At 40.0% G+C, this 16,155-nt stretch overlaps 2 protein-coding genes across 3 annotated transcripts in view; one reads left to right on the forward strand and one right to left on the reverse strand.

Moving 5' to 3' along the window:
- Window positions 1-5,437, reverse strand: part of uspl1.S (ubiquitin specific peptidase like 1 S homeolog) — a 33,722-nt gene extending 28,285 nt beyond the window's left edge. The window contains exon 1 of the mRNA XM_018250259.1: window positions 5,101-5,437. The gene's annotated coding sequence lies outside the window, so the exon portion shown is untranslated. The remainder of the gene's footprint in view (window positions 1-5,100) is intronic.
- A 285-nt stretch (window positions 5,438-5,722) lies between these two features.
- LOC108709952 (high mobility group protein B1) lies at window positions 5,723-15,954 on the forward strand. 2 transcript variants are annotated; one of them, XM_018250260.2, is made up of 5 exons: window positions 5,723-5,861; window positions 12,219-12,381; window positions 13,756-13,898; window positions 14,061-14,235; window positions 15,326-15,954. In XM_018250260.2, exons 2-5 carry the CDS (start codon window positions 12,232-12,234, stop codon window positions 15,488-15,490), a joined length of 633 nt encoding a protein of 210 aa, XP_018105749.1. In that variant the 5' UTR covers window positions 5,723-5,861; window positions 12,219-12,231; the 3' UTR covers window positions 15,491-15,954. The 2 variants fall into 2 exon arrangements, with proteins under 2 accessions (XP_018105749.1, XP_018105750.1); XM_018250261.2 differs by having other exon boundaries at window positions 5,785-5,924.
- Window positions 15,955-16,155: the final 201 nt, after the last annotated feature.

Raw genomic sequence — 16,155 nt, forward strand, 5'->3', positions numbered from 1 at the left:
TATGATTGGCTGTCCCCCTCCTACTGTGCTTCTGGCAGGGATTGTGTGGACAAGCCCACCCCTCATTTGAAACACAGACAGGGACCAGAGAACATCTATAGGGAGCTACAATAAAGGGGCAAATTTTAAAGATAATGTTAATTTTTAGCACCATGTAAAAGCAACACCATATATTACTTATTATTGCCTACAAAATTAGGATTTTTTAAATTTATCCCATACTGTATATGTTTCCTAATCATTCCCCGTACCCCCAACTCCAGGTAGCCCTCCCTCCTCCCCCCAGGCTAACTACCCCCTGGGGAAATGCCCCATACTTACCCCTCGGTGCAGATTCTTCCAGGGAAGTTATGAGCATTCTGGATAACAGATCCCATACTTGTATATAATAAAGTACCCCCTTTAATAAAAAGTATAATTATAAGTCACCAAGGAGTTTCATGACCATATAAAAGCTTTCATACAGGTCATGGAACTCCAGAATGACTTTGAATTATCACCGCATTTTTCATCAGGGGGTAGTTTAAGTATTATAATAAACACGTTTCAGTGACAAATGATTTCATCAATTTTTTACATTTTGTTATATTGTCAATATATTGTACCAAAGTCCAACTTTTGGTCCTCATTAGGACATTTCTCATCCCATCTTTCCACAGGGGCAAACTATGGCATACACAATATATTGGGACAAACATGTAAAGTGCTACTGTAACTCAAAACATTATCCAGTACTTGGAAGTTGAAACATTTTACCTCGTATCACGTTCACATTTGTTACGATCTAAACAGGGATACATACCACACTGTGAGTAACCCGTTTTCTTTTGGACCCTAGGAAATGTATTTCCATGGAATCTCTTGTAAAGGAAAATTTTATTGAATGATGGAAACTATTTAAATGTGGGAGCGTGGAATTTGGATACGGAATCCCCGTCATAATACAAAAATATCAATGTACTCGCGAAAGATTCGGCAGAATACCGAACCAAATTCTAATTTGCATATGCAAATTAAGGGTGGGAAGGGGAAAACATTTTTTACTTCCTTGTTTTGTCACAAAAAGTCAGACTATTTCCCTCCCCACCCCTAATGTGCATATGCAAATTAGGATTCGCCGGGCAGAAGGATTCGACCGAATCATGTTGAAAAAAGACGAATCCTGGGCAAATCCCGAACCGAATCCTGGATTCGGTGCATCCCTAATCACAATAGATCCCATCATGGTTCCATGCAACTGTAATTAAAAGACATCCTGAAAAATAAAGTAATTCATTCTAAGGATTATGTTAAGCAGTTCAAGAAAAAAATTGAGCGTCATCACAAAAAGAACTTGTATCTGTTATGAAAATATTTATTGCTCCTTTCTGCTAAATATACTAGTGGTGTGTTTTATCTGTTCACAGGGATGGAACCCTGCATCCTGCATTTTTAAAAAGAGATGTCACTTCCTCCTTTGTATTGAATGTGGATATTGAGTCTCTATTCACATGGCTGGAGAAAGGGCCCAGATGGATTCAAAACGTCATGTTCGGACACTTCTGTATATTCGTGATGTGAGTGCCGACACTTTGGCCTTTGGCGCATGCGTAGCTGGAGTGGGAGAGCTCACAAAATTACCCAAAAGAAAGAAGATACGGAATCGATTGAACATGGCTCCCCTGAGCTCCGCTGCACTACTCTGCAAATTTAGGTCAGTGTTGCTGGATGGGGCAGGTATTCTTTTTGAACACTATGGGGCCCATTCACTAAGCTCGAGTGAAGGATTTGAATGAAAAAATGAAAAAAATTGGTTAAATTCGTTCGAATACGAACGAAATCGAACGAAAAATCGTTCGACTATTCGACCATTCGATAGTCTTAGTACTTTCCCTTTAAAAAAAACTTCGACCCCCTACTTCGGCAGATAAAACCTACCGAAGTCAATGTTAGCCTATGGGGAAGGTCCCCATAGGTTTGCTAACCTTTTTTTGATTGAAGGATTTTCCTTCGATCGTTGGATTAAAATCCTTCGAATCGTTCGATTCGAAGGATTTAATCGTTCGATCGAACGAAAAATCCTTCGATCGATCGAACGTTTAGCGCTAAATCCTTCGACTTTGATATTCGAAGTCGAAGGATTTCAATTCGAGGGTCGAATTTCGAAGTATTTTTAACTTCGAAATTCGACCCTTAGTGAATCTGCCCCTATGTGGGGAGGAAGCAGGGAGGAGGGCCAGTGGAGAAAGGAATGGGGGCTTTTAGCTGTATGGGGGGTTTAGTTCTACTTTAAGCAACACTAGTGGTGTGTGTTTGTGTGTATCAGCGTGTACCTTCTCTATTTTTTCTAGAGATGCACCGAATCCAGAATTCGGTTCGAGATTCAGCCTTTTTCAGCAGGATTCAGATTTGACTGAATCCTTCTGCCCGGCAGAACCAAATCCTAATTCACATATGTAAATTAGGGGCAGGGAGGGAAATCGTGTGACTTTTTGACACAAAACAAGGAAGTAAAAAATGTTTTCCCTTCCCACCCCTAATTTGCATATGCAAATTAGGATTCAGTATTTGGCAGAATCTTTCGCAAAGGATTCGGCCGAATCCAAAATAGTGGAAGCAGTGCATCCCTGGGTGCAATTCAGTGAATAAATATCCAATTGCAGTAAAGGCTGAAGCACACCAGGATTTATTTAAAAAAGATAACGTGTTTATTAGATCAATGTTTCGGCCCTCACCTGGGGCCTTTTTCAAGATACAAACATGTAAAAGTGCAAACATTTTATGTATTGACCCTGCTAACACCCACCGCCCAAACACGCCCACTTTACAGGTGTGTGGAATAACCAATTAGTGAACCTCAATCCCATTGGTGTAACTTAATTTCATTAGAGATGCAATCTGCAAGACATAATATAACATATAAAGTGCTGAGTGGTTATATCATGTAGTTATATAAAAAATACTAAAAATATTTAAAAACACATAAAAATATTACATTACATATTAAAACACCATATTAGTGACCAAAATGGACTGATTGCAAAATGTTCCTAGTGCAGAGACTCCACAGTAAATAGAATGAACCTGAAAATATTATCTTTTATCTAAAAAAGGGGGAAATAAACAATAATCATTTAAACCGCGGGAGGCTACAGTATCCAATGTTTTAATCCAGTAGACCTCGTTTTGTAGTAATAACCGGTCCCAATCACCTTAGGTTTAGGGATGCACGGAATCCAGATTCGGCCTTTTTCAGCAGGATTGATATGTCTGCATGTGGTGCAGCCTGCGCATTTATAACATCCCTTCTTTAATTTACTGAGCATACCCATATGTGAATCATAACATTGGACAGGGTCTGATTAAAAGATCTCTCAGATTTGCCCCCCTCCCCCCCCCCCCGTTTGAAGCCCCATAATGTTTTTTCTTTCAAAGTTTTGGATAAATTTCTATCGCTCTGTAAAATGGGCCAATGATTATCCACAATATTCCTCACCGCAGAAGAACCTGTAGTGTAAGATGATGTTAAAACAAAACGATTTTGTTTGTTAGGTGTCTTGCTGAACTGGGGGGTCGTTTTCTTGTGTTATATGTGCACGTGCTTTAGTTAAAGTTGTGTGTAGTGTGGTTTGATCATAACCTCTCTGTTTGAATTGATCAATAGTTTATTTAGTTATAGAGAGAGATTGATTCAAGGTGTGCTTCACCTTTAAGCAACTGTTTAGTATGTTATCGAATGACCAATTTTCAGCAACTTTTCTTCTGGTCTTTCATTATTTATTTATATAGTGAATAAAGTACCCCCTCTTGTAAAATATAAGGATATTATAAGTTACTGAGGAGTTTCATGACCATATAACGAAGGTCATGGAACTCCGAGGTGACTTCTAATATCCTCATATTTTGCAACTGGGGGTACTTTATTTATTATAATACACAAGTTTCAGTGAGTCATGTGACAGAAATGACATCAGAACTCACCCTTTATAACTGATGACATCAGAACTTACCATTTATAAGGATATAATTTACAAGATATTCATGGCTTGTGTGTATTATATGTAAATAAATATAAGAAATCTGTCCCAAATTACAGGGAAATTGTAAAAAAATGATTGGGAAAATTCCTGACTCTTAAAGGGGTGGTTGCTAAGAGTCAGAAGAAAAAGACAAATAAACTATAAAAAATAAATAATGAAGACCAATTGAAAAGTGACTTAAAATTGGCCATTCTATAACATACGAAAAGTTACCTTAAAGGGATACTGTCATGGGAAAACATGTTTTTTTTTCAAAACGCATTAGTTAATAGTTCTACTCCAGCAGAATTCTGCACTGAAATCCATTTCTCAAAAGAGCAAACAGATTTTTTTATATTCAATTTTGAAATCTGACATGGGGCTAGACATTTTGTCAATTTCCCAGCTGCCCCAAGTCATGTGACTTGTGCTCTGATAAACTTCAGTCACTCTTTACTGCTGTACTGCAAGTTGGAGTGATATCACCCCCTCCCTTTTTCCCCCCAGCAGCCAAACAAAAGAACAATGGGAAGGTAACCAGATAACAGCTACCTAACACAAGATAACAGCTGCCTGGTAGATCTAAGAACAACACAATAGTAAAAACCCATGTCCCACTGAGACACATTCAGTTACATTGAGAGGGAAAAACAGCAGCCTGCCAGAAAGCATTTCTCTCTTAAAGTGCAGACACAAGTCACATGACCGGGGGCAGCTGGGAAAGTGACAAAATGTCTAGCCCCATGTCAGATTTCAAAATTGAATATAAAAAAAATATGTTTGATCTTTTGAGAAATGGATTTCAGTGCAGAATTCTGCTGGAGTAGCACTATTAACTGATTCATTTTGAAAGAAACATGTTTTCCGATGACAGGATCCCTTTAAAGGTGAACCACCCATTTAATTGCCTTATTTTCAGTGTACAAGTTGGGCTACTTTTAGAATGGCTTTTGGCTATTTTTTTTTTTTATAGCCTTTGGCTGGTTTTGAAATCTAAACCTGGCAACCCTGCTTCCCAGAGAGTTTCACTGGCTACTAATGAACTGCTGGTTCCCCTCAGCAGCAGCAGGAGGGCCCCAGTCTATGGGACAGTGGTACTTACCGATAAGGCACAATCCACAATAAAGGAGTGACGCAAGCGATTGCCCCTGTGGTTCCTGCTACAAAAGCGCAGCACGGACAGTCGCTCCAGACAAACTAAACCAGTCGCAGCCTTAATTGGTCGCAGCTGAGCGGCATTCACTGTGCCAGCTTTCCACAGAGCCCGGGACTGACATAACAAACGCTGAAGCCGTTACACGAGGAATTGCACGCCTCATACCATATTCTCCAGCCGGGAAGCGCGTGCCCGACACCTCTGACAGGATCCACCAAGCAGCGCATTGCGCAGTTATTCCACCGACACTGAAGCAGGAGGCAGTTTAGGGAAGGGGTAGGTTTGCTCACGGGGGCGTCAGGAGATGGTACAGCCAACGTAAGTGCGTAGAAAGTGCCAATGATGCAGACGGATGGCCGCTCTTCCATCCCCTATGCCGGGCTATAGCTGCGTGCTATTGCTAACACTACAACTCTGCTTCTAAGCTACATTCACTCAGCTCTATGCAGCTCGCTCCGCTGTTTGTATTTGCGCGCTGTTTTCCTCTCCGATGACGTGCTGCCAAATTCGTCCAATCGACGTCGGCCCCTGGTCAGGACAATGGAGGCGAGCCGGCCAATGAGGAGAAGGGAAGAGTTGGCGGTAGCCAATGGGAGCCGGTCTGGTCTCAGAGTAATGTTACAGATTGGGAGAGAGTGAAGAGGCTGCGTATCGATCCTGCTCTCACAGCCATTGCAGTACATTGGACTCCATAGACACAGCATTGGGTGAGTACAGCTAAACGGCGCTGTGTGACTGTCCGTGTCTATGAGTTTACTGGGTACGTTCTGGTAAGTATGACAGGCGCGGGGGATCCACTCATCTCGGGTAAAAGCGCTTTTTAGTGCGTGTAAAAGGGAGACAAGAGAAAGGGCCGCTGAGGGGGGATTAGACCCGGGGAAGGGGCGCAGCTCGGGTGACAGTCTCAGAATAGCCCGGAATGGACATTTAGGTGCTTCGCGCGCGTCACTATCGCTGTCCCGATAAATCACTTTCGACGAGTCGTTTTGGGTGCGATATCATTTTATTTCAGTGTCGTTTTTAAACTTTTTAATTCATTGGCTCGGCGGTGCGAGAGAAAAAAAGAGAGCCGGTCAGTGAGCGGAACAGGGAAATAGAAGCGGCGGCGGCGACTCGGGGTCGGACGCACTGAGGTACAGACAGCCGGACGCACTGAGGTACAGACAGCCGGGCGCACTGAGGTACAGACAGCCGGGCGATGACCCGCGCCGCAGCCAATGAGTCTGTGTCTCACTCGGAGAGCTGTGGGGGGACCAGGGCGTGTTGGCTGAGGAAGCATAAATTACCTCACGAGCTGCTCATATGCAGTAACATGGCTGACTATGGGAGAAACCAAGAGCCTTTGGGGGGGTGTTCTTATACGGCTCAATGCTGTCACTAAACCTAAGAGCGCCTGTATCGACGCTGTTCCACAGCTCTGGGCGCCGCATACGGGTGTGTTTGTGAGATGGCGGTTGCGAGCTGCTCTGTCTCCCTAACATGGTGGTTAGTAGGAGAGAGAGGAGGAGGCGCGTGATTCCGGGCGCGCCCCCGCGAGCTTTCTCATACAATAGAGGGAGAGGACTGAGGGGACGCGCATCAGCCACCGCCATTCCGTGTGAGCCGCTGAGTGGAGGAACGTGAGCGCGCCCGCGCGTGTCCGCGTCGCTTCCCTCAGTCTGCAGTGCTGTAATGTCTGTGCTGGGGCTGCCCATAAGCAGAGGCTATACGGCTACGGAATATAGAGAAAACCTAGAGAGAGACACACGCACACGGCTGGTGGCTTTTCTCTTATACTTCCAGCCGATGTGGCCGCAACGAGCCGCCGTCGGGTCTGATTTCAAGGGGACTTTCTTTCATCAGGAAGCTCTTGTCACAAGATGGAAGTAGAAAATTGTCATTGACCTTCTTTTTCTCCCCCCCCCCTTCTCTCCTTTCCTGGAGCGGTGCCATTAGTTACCAAAGTGCGTATCTGGCTGCTCATTTCTCCTTGTTATAAGGGTTTTTCTTGTGAAACCCACGTTAAGGAGGCCGCCTCAGCCAGTAAAGTGCCCCTTGTCCTTCTGATGAATTGTTGTGGCACAACTTTACGCTTCTCCTCGTGTGGTGTTTCCCACGCGGCAGATCACGAGCTAGTGAAACGATGAGTAACACTTTTAACCACTTCAACACAACATGGCTCTCACACTTCATCCTTTCAGGTGTTTTAGACTTAGATAATCGAATAACCCAAAAGGAACATAATGCAGCCCAAGGCACGGTGTATCAAAACAAAACATATGATTCTTTCAGGGTTTTTAAGGGATTTCAAAACCTGCATTGGTTATTGGCCAGAAGAAGTCTTCACATCTGGAGAAACTGGAACTATATCCAGTATATCTGCTTAGGTACACAAACAAGAGTGCTTTATAGTTTTATAGAATCCTATACCGCCTCTTGTTAACGAGGACACTTGAAGTATTTTTAAATACGCCTGTTTCAGTCATCGTTATGCATTAAATCACTAAGCACTATTAGAAATTTTTGTGATCTGTGTATCACAACTTATTTAGACTAAAAGTTGAGAACTAAAACTTGGTGAAGCCAGAAAACGATACAAATTAGGGATGCAGCGAATCCAGAATTCGGTTCGGCCTTTTTCAGCAGGATTCAGATGCAGCTGAATCCTTCTACCAGGCTGAATCGAATGCTAATTTGCATATGCAAATGATGGTCAGGGAGGGAAATGGCATCACTTTTTGTCACAAAACAAGGAAGTAAAATATTTTCCCCTTCCCTCCCCTAATTTGCATATGCAAATAAGGATTCTGGTTCAGTATTCGGCCAAATCTTTCGCGAAGGATTTTAGGGTTTGGCCCAATCCAAAATATTAGATTCGGGGCATCCCTACTACAAATATGCTAATGGGCTTCTATAGCAGCCCAATGTCACGAGCCATTGAATTAAAGATCTGTTCTTCCCAGAATTCCCTAGTAGGTACCCTTCTTCTTTTGTCAGCAAAAAAATGTCTCACTAGGGGCATATTTTGGAGAGCTGCTGTGAGTTACTTGGACTTAAGGATTGACATGGGGCTTTACTACAGAGGAAGCAGAAACTGCAGCTTCACGGGAGCCCAGGAGATAAAGGAGGCCATAATTAATTAGCAATTTAAGAATATATTGGTGAAATAACACAATCTTTTTGGATATGTTGGGGGCCCTAAAATTAATTTGTCGTGGGGCCCACTAACATCTAGTTATGCCAATGAGATTGGCTCAATATATAATCCACACCACAAAGGCTAATTAGTAATATATTCACATTCCATAGCCTTATGGAAATTACTGTCGGTTGATGATCATCTATAGCTCCAGGTTCTGTTCTCTTTGTAACCTCACTTGCTGCTAATGTTGTGGTGATTTTCAATAACACCTATGCTTAACTTCACAATAGCAGCCCAGAGCATACTGAGCATGTGTAGTGTTACTGATACTCGCAAGGTGACCTAACAAGATCTAAGATGGAGCTACTGGGGACAAGTTTAAAGGTCTGGATCATTACTGTTAGGGGGCTGCTTGGACCCCTGGTTTGTTTTGTTCTGTAAGATACTAATTAATAGCCATATTTTTCTAGGTGTTGGCTTGCATTAAATGAAAATATGGACAAAATTTGAAGATAAGTTGTTCATCTTCACTTTCAGTGTAGGTTATTGTACCAGCAGCTTTAAAATGGTCCTTAACACAATCTTCTATCAATATATATATATACACACACACACACACACACACACACACACACTCTTGTGTGTGTGTGTGTAGATGGGCCCACTATATACATCAAGACTTCCTATTCAGGTGAATAGAAAGTTGCTGTCATTGGGTCATTTTGATTGTGGCAGAGGGTGTAAGTGCAGTCTTTGTTTGCCATATATGCCCTTAGACCTTGTCATTATTACTATAGCATTTATAAAATCCCTATTTATTTGCCCTCTTCTGGTTTTCTTTTAGGGGCCCATTCACTAAGTTTGAGTGAAGGAATTGAGGTAAAATAGTTCGAATGGTCGAATATGGCTACTTCGACTACGACCTTCGAATCTAACGATTCGAACTAAAAATCGTTCGACTATTCGATAATCAAAGTGCTGTCTCTTTAAAAATTTCTTCGGCCCCCTAGTTTGCCAGCTAAAACCTACCGAGGCCAATGTTAGCCTATGGGGAAGGTCCCCATAGGCTTGCTAATACTTTTTTGATCGAATGATAATCCTTCGATCGATGGATTAAAATCCTTCGAATAGTTCGATTCGAAGGATTTAATCGTTTGATCAAACGATTATTCCTTAGTTCGATCGAACGAATTGCGCAAAATCCTTTGATATTCGAAGTCGAAGGATTATAATTCGGCAGTCGAATATCAAGGGTAATTAACCCTCGATATTCGACCCTTAATACATCTGCTCCATAATGTTAATTATTTTTGCATATTTGTCACACAGAATGGCTTATGATCTTTAGGCAACAACTCGGAACAAGACTGGACAAAAACAGGATTAATGAAAGAGCGTAGCAGTCTGCAAACCACTGGTGTTTAAGAGTGTGCTTATCTCACATCTGCAAAAAAAACAAAAAAAAACAAACACCTGGACAATTACCAAACCTTTTTGCATAAAGCTCTTTGGTTAAAAATAAATGGAGCTCTTTGGACAACAGATGTCCCATTATGCCTGGTTTATAAGATTAAGCAAATCTGGTTTTGGTGGTAGTGCAAGGGATGCTTTACTATGTCAACTTGTAGTTACTGAATGAACCATTCTGCACTGAACCTGATAATTCTTGAGAAAATGCAGTCATCTGTCTGTGAGCTGATGTGTCATTGTGACACCACAAGACAATATATCAGAACACAAAAGAAGGGCTACATATAAATGGCCAGGCGAAGCAAAATTGAACTTTTGAGTTGGCTTAACCAAAGTCATCAACTAAGTAGTGATGCTCTGGCAGAATCTGAAAGAAGACGTTCATGGTAGAAAGCATACCACTGTGTCTGAATAGAAGGTCTGCAAGGAACAATCTGCTCAAAATCTTCAACAGCAAATTATAGGAAGGATTAGGATACCATTGTTATCCATTTACAAATAAAAAATGCTGTCATTTAAAAATGGTGTTGTTTACTTAGGTTCCCTTTCTGTAATTAAACTTTATTTAAAGGAGATGGGAACATAGTCACCTCAGTTTTAATGTTCTTTCCTAGAGCCAGTACTCCACGTCTTTAAAATTCACACTGGCGAGGGGTAGTTTATGTCAAGACTGGTGGCCGCCATATTCTCAGGAATTCTGTGTTCGGTCAGACTTGGGACATGCGCACACCCGCACTTGGACTCGTTCGCTAGAGGGGAAATTTGAACTAGTGCTGAAACTAGCTGTAACAACCAAATTTCAACTGGTTTTGAATGAATTATTCTTGCAGCTGGCTGGACACATTAATGGTTTACTGCTCAGGTGCAATTTGGCCCGTATAGTATAAATGGCTATTGTAAACACTGAAAGTACACTATAATATGTTTAGCATAATTGGAAAATGTTCTTCTCACAGATTGAATAAATATGCTGGTGTGCCATAGTATGAAATCTGAAGGAAGAAAGGCTGTTCATAAAAAAAAAAAAAAAAAAGTGAAAAAATCTGACGGTTTCAGCTGCTGTAATGCTAATGGGGTACTGGTATTGGACGTGTTATCCTGAATGCCCGGAACTTGGGCATTTCCAGATTAGGGCTCTTTCCGTAATTTGGGTTTCCATACCTTAAATCTTCTAAAAATAATTTGAACAAAGCGACACAAAAGGATTGTTATGCCTTCAGTAAGGCAATTATATCTTCGTTATGATCAAGTACAAGATACTATTTTATTCTAGGGAAAATGGAAATACATAATGTAAATTATTTGATTAAATTGGAGTCTATGGGAGATGGCCTTCCCTTTAATTTGGAGCTTTCTGGATAATCGGTTTCCAGATAACAGATCCCATACCTGTGTAATTAAAGAGTGCTGAATGGTCTAGCCACTCAACTATGTGCACAGATCTTTCAGTGCATTTCTACGGGAAGGATGTTACTGTGGTATTGCATCCTGTAGTGACAACTTTAGAGAAATGAGTGATCGCAGCAGAGATAATCTACTAATGAGTTTGACCGTAAATAAAGGTGCAATAATCGCCATGTTTAAGAATCGTAACAGAGGTTTGTGTTACAGGCCCTTAATAGCAAAAAAAATAATTTAAGCGTTTAGATTTTATTTAATAAAGAAAGTATCTCTTATTTAAAATAAGCACCGTTTCATAACGTAGAAGAGGAGGCTAAAAACAAAACTGTCGGGTTCAAACTTTTTGTCTAAATGCTGCCTAGCTGAGGGTTGATCCAGCAGAACGCTGAAACCTGTCAGTTTTGCCTCCAAGGGAGTAAGCAAATTCCATCTTGGTTTCCATAGGACCAGTCCCTGGATTATCTTTGTACTAAGTTAATTTTCTGTAACTTTTTATTTTTTATCTTTCTAAAAAGGCATTCAGCCCTTTCTTGAAATCTAGATTGCATTGGTTTTAGTATAGATATGGGATCCGTTATCCAGAAGGCTCTGAATTACGGGAAGGCCGTCTCCCATAGACTCCAAATAATCAGATTTTTTTTTTATTTCCATTTTTCTGTAATAAAAAAACAGTTCCTTGTACTTGATCCTAACTAAGATATAATTAATCCTTATTAGAAGCAAAACCAGCCTATTGGGGTTTATTTAATATTTGCACGATTTTCTAGTAGACAATGTACAAAGATTCAAATTACAGACAGATCCCAAGCATTCTGGAAAACGGGTCCCATACCTGTACTTAACTTATGATAAAGGCTAGTTGTCATTGGCTGAAAATTAGCTTTAAAATGTTTTTCATCTAAACTAAGGCTGTTGGAGGGGATGGAGATCCTCTTTAAATGTAAAGGGAATATTTTCAATTTATGGTGTTTACTGGCTCTTTAAATTAGACTGCACTGCTAATTCTAACATTGCTAACCCTGAAAATGTAGTAATTGTTCATTCTTTTGTTACTTTTGTTTGTGTATTCTAGAAACTAATTCAAGATGGGTAAAGGTGATCCTAAGAAGCCAAGAGGAAAAATGTCCTCATATGCTTACTTTGTGCAAACATGCAGAGAAGAGCACAAGAAAAAGCACCCTGATGCCTCTGTAAATTTTGCAGAGTTTTCTAAGAAATGCTCAGAAAGGTGGAAGGTAAGTCTTATTTTTCATACCATTTATTTTATAGAGAACATGGTATAGTCCGTTAATATTATAGAATGATGCACTCATGCTGTCAGAAGATATCTATAGTATAGGGGACTTAATTGAATGTGGTGATGACCATATTTATTTGTGATGATAGAGATTTATATGTAATTCTCTTGCATTGGCATGTCTTTGCATCTCACTACATGCATTTCTATTAGGCAATCTTTATATGCAAACAGTCCCTGGGGAAATAATACAAAATGCTGAAGAATTAAAAGCAATAACACAATCCAATGGGTGTTAGATACCTTGTTTTTCTTTACATTTGAATGTTGCCAGTCAGGGGCTACATGAGCGAGGGTGAAGACTTGATTGATAAGTCTGAAAAGGGTCTTGCAGGCTATAGGTGGATCACGGCTGGGGCTATATCATAAGATAGAGTAGAGCATATCAGTGGCAGGACCACCTATGAGGCCACATGACTACTGATGGCAGCCCTGGTTGTAATAAATAACTCCAGAAGATAAACCACCCAGTTTACCTTGTTTTAAAATGGACTAAGTATCACATGACTAGAGCAAGTATCTAGTCACATTTTGGAATGGTTTCAGTTCACCCAATATCATGTCCCAAAAGAAAGCAAATAGAAAATGGAAACACCACAAATGTAAAATAGAAATAGCTGCAAGAAGGACGACAGACACATACCTGACCTGCAAAATAAGTGTATCTGATTGTTTATAAAGGTGATATACAGGTATGGGACCTTATCCAGAATGCTCGGGACCTGGAGTTTTCTGGACAACAGATCTTTCTGTAATTTGGATCTTCATACCTTAGGTAATACTAAAGAATAATATAAAAATTAATTAATCCCAAAAAGCTGGTTTTGCTTCCATTAAGGATTAGTTATATCTTAGTTTGGATAAAGGACAAGGAACTGTTTTATTATTACAGCGAAAATGTTGATTATTTCATTATAATGTAGTCTATGGGTGACTGCCATTCCGTTATTCAGAGCTTTCTGGATAACTGGTTTCCGGATAACGGATCCCATACATGTGCAAAGAGCAACCCAGTGCTTATCTTCATTAAACACACATCCCAAATTGTGTCTTAGAACATAATCGGTGTGTCAATCTCTCCTAAATTCAAGGATCCCATGTGGGCACCCAGGTCTCTTAAAATAATTCCTGCTTGGGGAGACGGAATTGCCTTGTAAAATGCAATAAAATGGTTCTGGTGCTTAATTAACAATGCAATGGGAATCTCAATCAAAGAGAAATTAAACAACTTTTGACACTGCCACAAAATTGTTTGATTTTGATATTCATTGGTATTCAGTAGATTTGTTTTATTTCTTATTGTATTTTGTAGACTATGTCTAAGGAAAAGACAAAGTTTGAAGATATGGCAAAAGCCGACAAAGTTCGCTATGAGAGGGAAATGAAAAGTTATATTCCACCCAAAGGAGAAACAAAAAAGAGGTTCAAGGACCCTAATGCACCAAAGAGACCACCGTAAGGAACATTTTAAAAAAAAAAAACAAATTAGTAAACTGGTTTTACATTGTATCTTGGGTATTGGGCAGTGGATATTTCAGTCCTAACCTGTTTTTGCTTTGTGCCATACAGTTTATACACAGATAAGACCTAAATCTTAATGGTTTTTGTATTATGCAGTTCAGCATTCTTCTTGTTCTGCTCTGACTTCCGCCCAAAAATAAAAGGGGAGCACCCAGGTTCGACTATTGGAGATATAGCAAAAAAACTGGGAGAGATGTGGAATAACACTGCTACAGATGACAAACTGCCCTATGAACGAAGAGCTGCCAAGCTGAAGGAGAAATATGAAAAGGTAATACAAATTGGAGTAATTCCGCAAAATACCTGTGCTAATATATACAATTGTAGTGTTCTTTTCAATCATGGCCATCTAGAAATACTGAAAACATTTAAACTTATTTTTTGTTTGCTATAGTAGGACAGGGGATGCTCTTTCAATCTCATAAGTTCTGTATATATTTCTATCGTAAGATCATTGTGCTTTGTCTTTCCCCGTTTGCTCTGCCCCTGGTCATGTGACTTGTGCCTGCACTTTAGGAGAGAAATGCTTTCTGGCAGGCTGCTGTTTTTTCTTCTCAATGTAACTGAATGTGTCTGTGAGACATGGGTTTTTACTATTGAGTGTTGTTCTTAGATCTACCAGGCAGCTGTTATCTTGTGTTAGGGAGCTGCTATCTGGTTACCTTCCCATTGTTCTTTTGTTTGGCTGCTGGGGGGGGGGAAGGGGGGTGATATCACTCCAACTTGCAGTAAAGAGTGATTGAAGTTTATCAGAGCACAAGTCACATGACTTGGGGCAGCTGGGAAATTGACAAAATGTCTAGCCCCATGTCAGATTTCAAAATTGAATATAAAAAAATCTGTTTGCTCTTTTGAGAAATGGATTTCAGTGCAGAATTCTGCTGGAGCAGCACTATTAACTGATTCATTTTGAAAAAAAAACATTTTCCCATGAAAGTATCCCTTTAAAGAAAGTAAAAATTGGATTTTATTTTTTGGCCTTTACATGCCCTTTAAAGCAGTTGCTGGCCTTGAGTTATGATTACAGGTGGTCCACCCCTGCAGTTCTAATGTTCAGTATAACTTGCACCTATCCTTTTGTAAAACCTACCTGAGCTCATCCAGGCTTGCTTGTGTCCTAAAAATGCTCTCCTTAAAAAATGTAGTTCTGTGCAGAAGGTGGCAGTGTCTTACCACTGGAAAAATGTCCCCTTTTACACAATGTCTTCATGAACAGTTTTTATGGGAACTTGTAAGAAAACGATGTCTCCTTGTGGATAATTACAATGATTTCTTATAACTAAAATTTTCCCCCATTGCACTTTTCTCTGTTAAGAAAAACAACTTTGCTGTAGAGATTAACCTTATTTTGTTTTATTCAGGATGTTGCAGCATATAGGGCTAAGGGAAAGCCAGAACCAGCAAAAAAAGCTCCAGCCAAGCCAGAAAAAGCCAAGAAGAAGGAGGAGGATGATGAGGATGATGATGAGGAAGAGGATGATGAGGAAGAAGACGAAGAGGAGGAAGAGGATGATGATGACGAATAAGTCTTTTGGAAAATTTTGTCTATAAAGCATTTAACCCCCCTGTACACAACTCACTCCTTTAAAAAGAAAAAAAAAATATAATGCTGTGTAAGATTTGATTTTAAACTGTACAGTCTCCCTGTTTTGTTTTTTTTTTCTTGTTTTTTCCCTTTTAATTATTTTGTATAGTTAACACACTACCGAATGTGTCTAGCTAGTCCTGTCTTATAGTGGTTTTGTTAATTGCCACTAACCTTGCCTCTTACAGTAAAGGGGTTGTAAACTGGCATGGGAGTATAAGCAGGTAAATGTTCGTGCACAGCACAAATTAGGTTGTATGGGGATGTAGTTTTTGTTTTTTATCTTCAGTTGTCTTGCATTCATAATTGTTGTTCTGTTAACTGAATACCACTCTGTAATTGCAAAACATTGCCGATGTTTTGTTGACATTCTGATTGCTTCTAAGTAAAATACATTTTTTTTAATTACTATTGTTTCATATGGTGCTCCAATGGGACACATTGGTGGTTATCTAAAAGTGACTGTTTTAATTATCTGAGGTTTTATACAATTGTAATAGTTTATTTAAAAGCTAAAATTACCCTTGTCTATAATTTAATACTTTCGAAATCACAAATTTAGCCTGCAGAAACCATTAAAAAAGGTTTGTGTGTGGCAGGGGTTAT

This window comes from Xenopus laevis, chromosome 2S, assembly GCF_017654675.1.
Source record: "Xenopus laevis strain J_2021 chromosome 2S, Xenopus_laevis_v10.1, whole genome shotgun sequence".
In the NCBI taxonomy this organism is placed as follows: Eukaryota; Metazoa; Chordata; class Amphibia; order Anura; family Pipidae; genus Xenopus; species Xenopus laevis.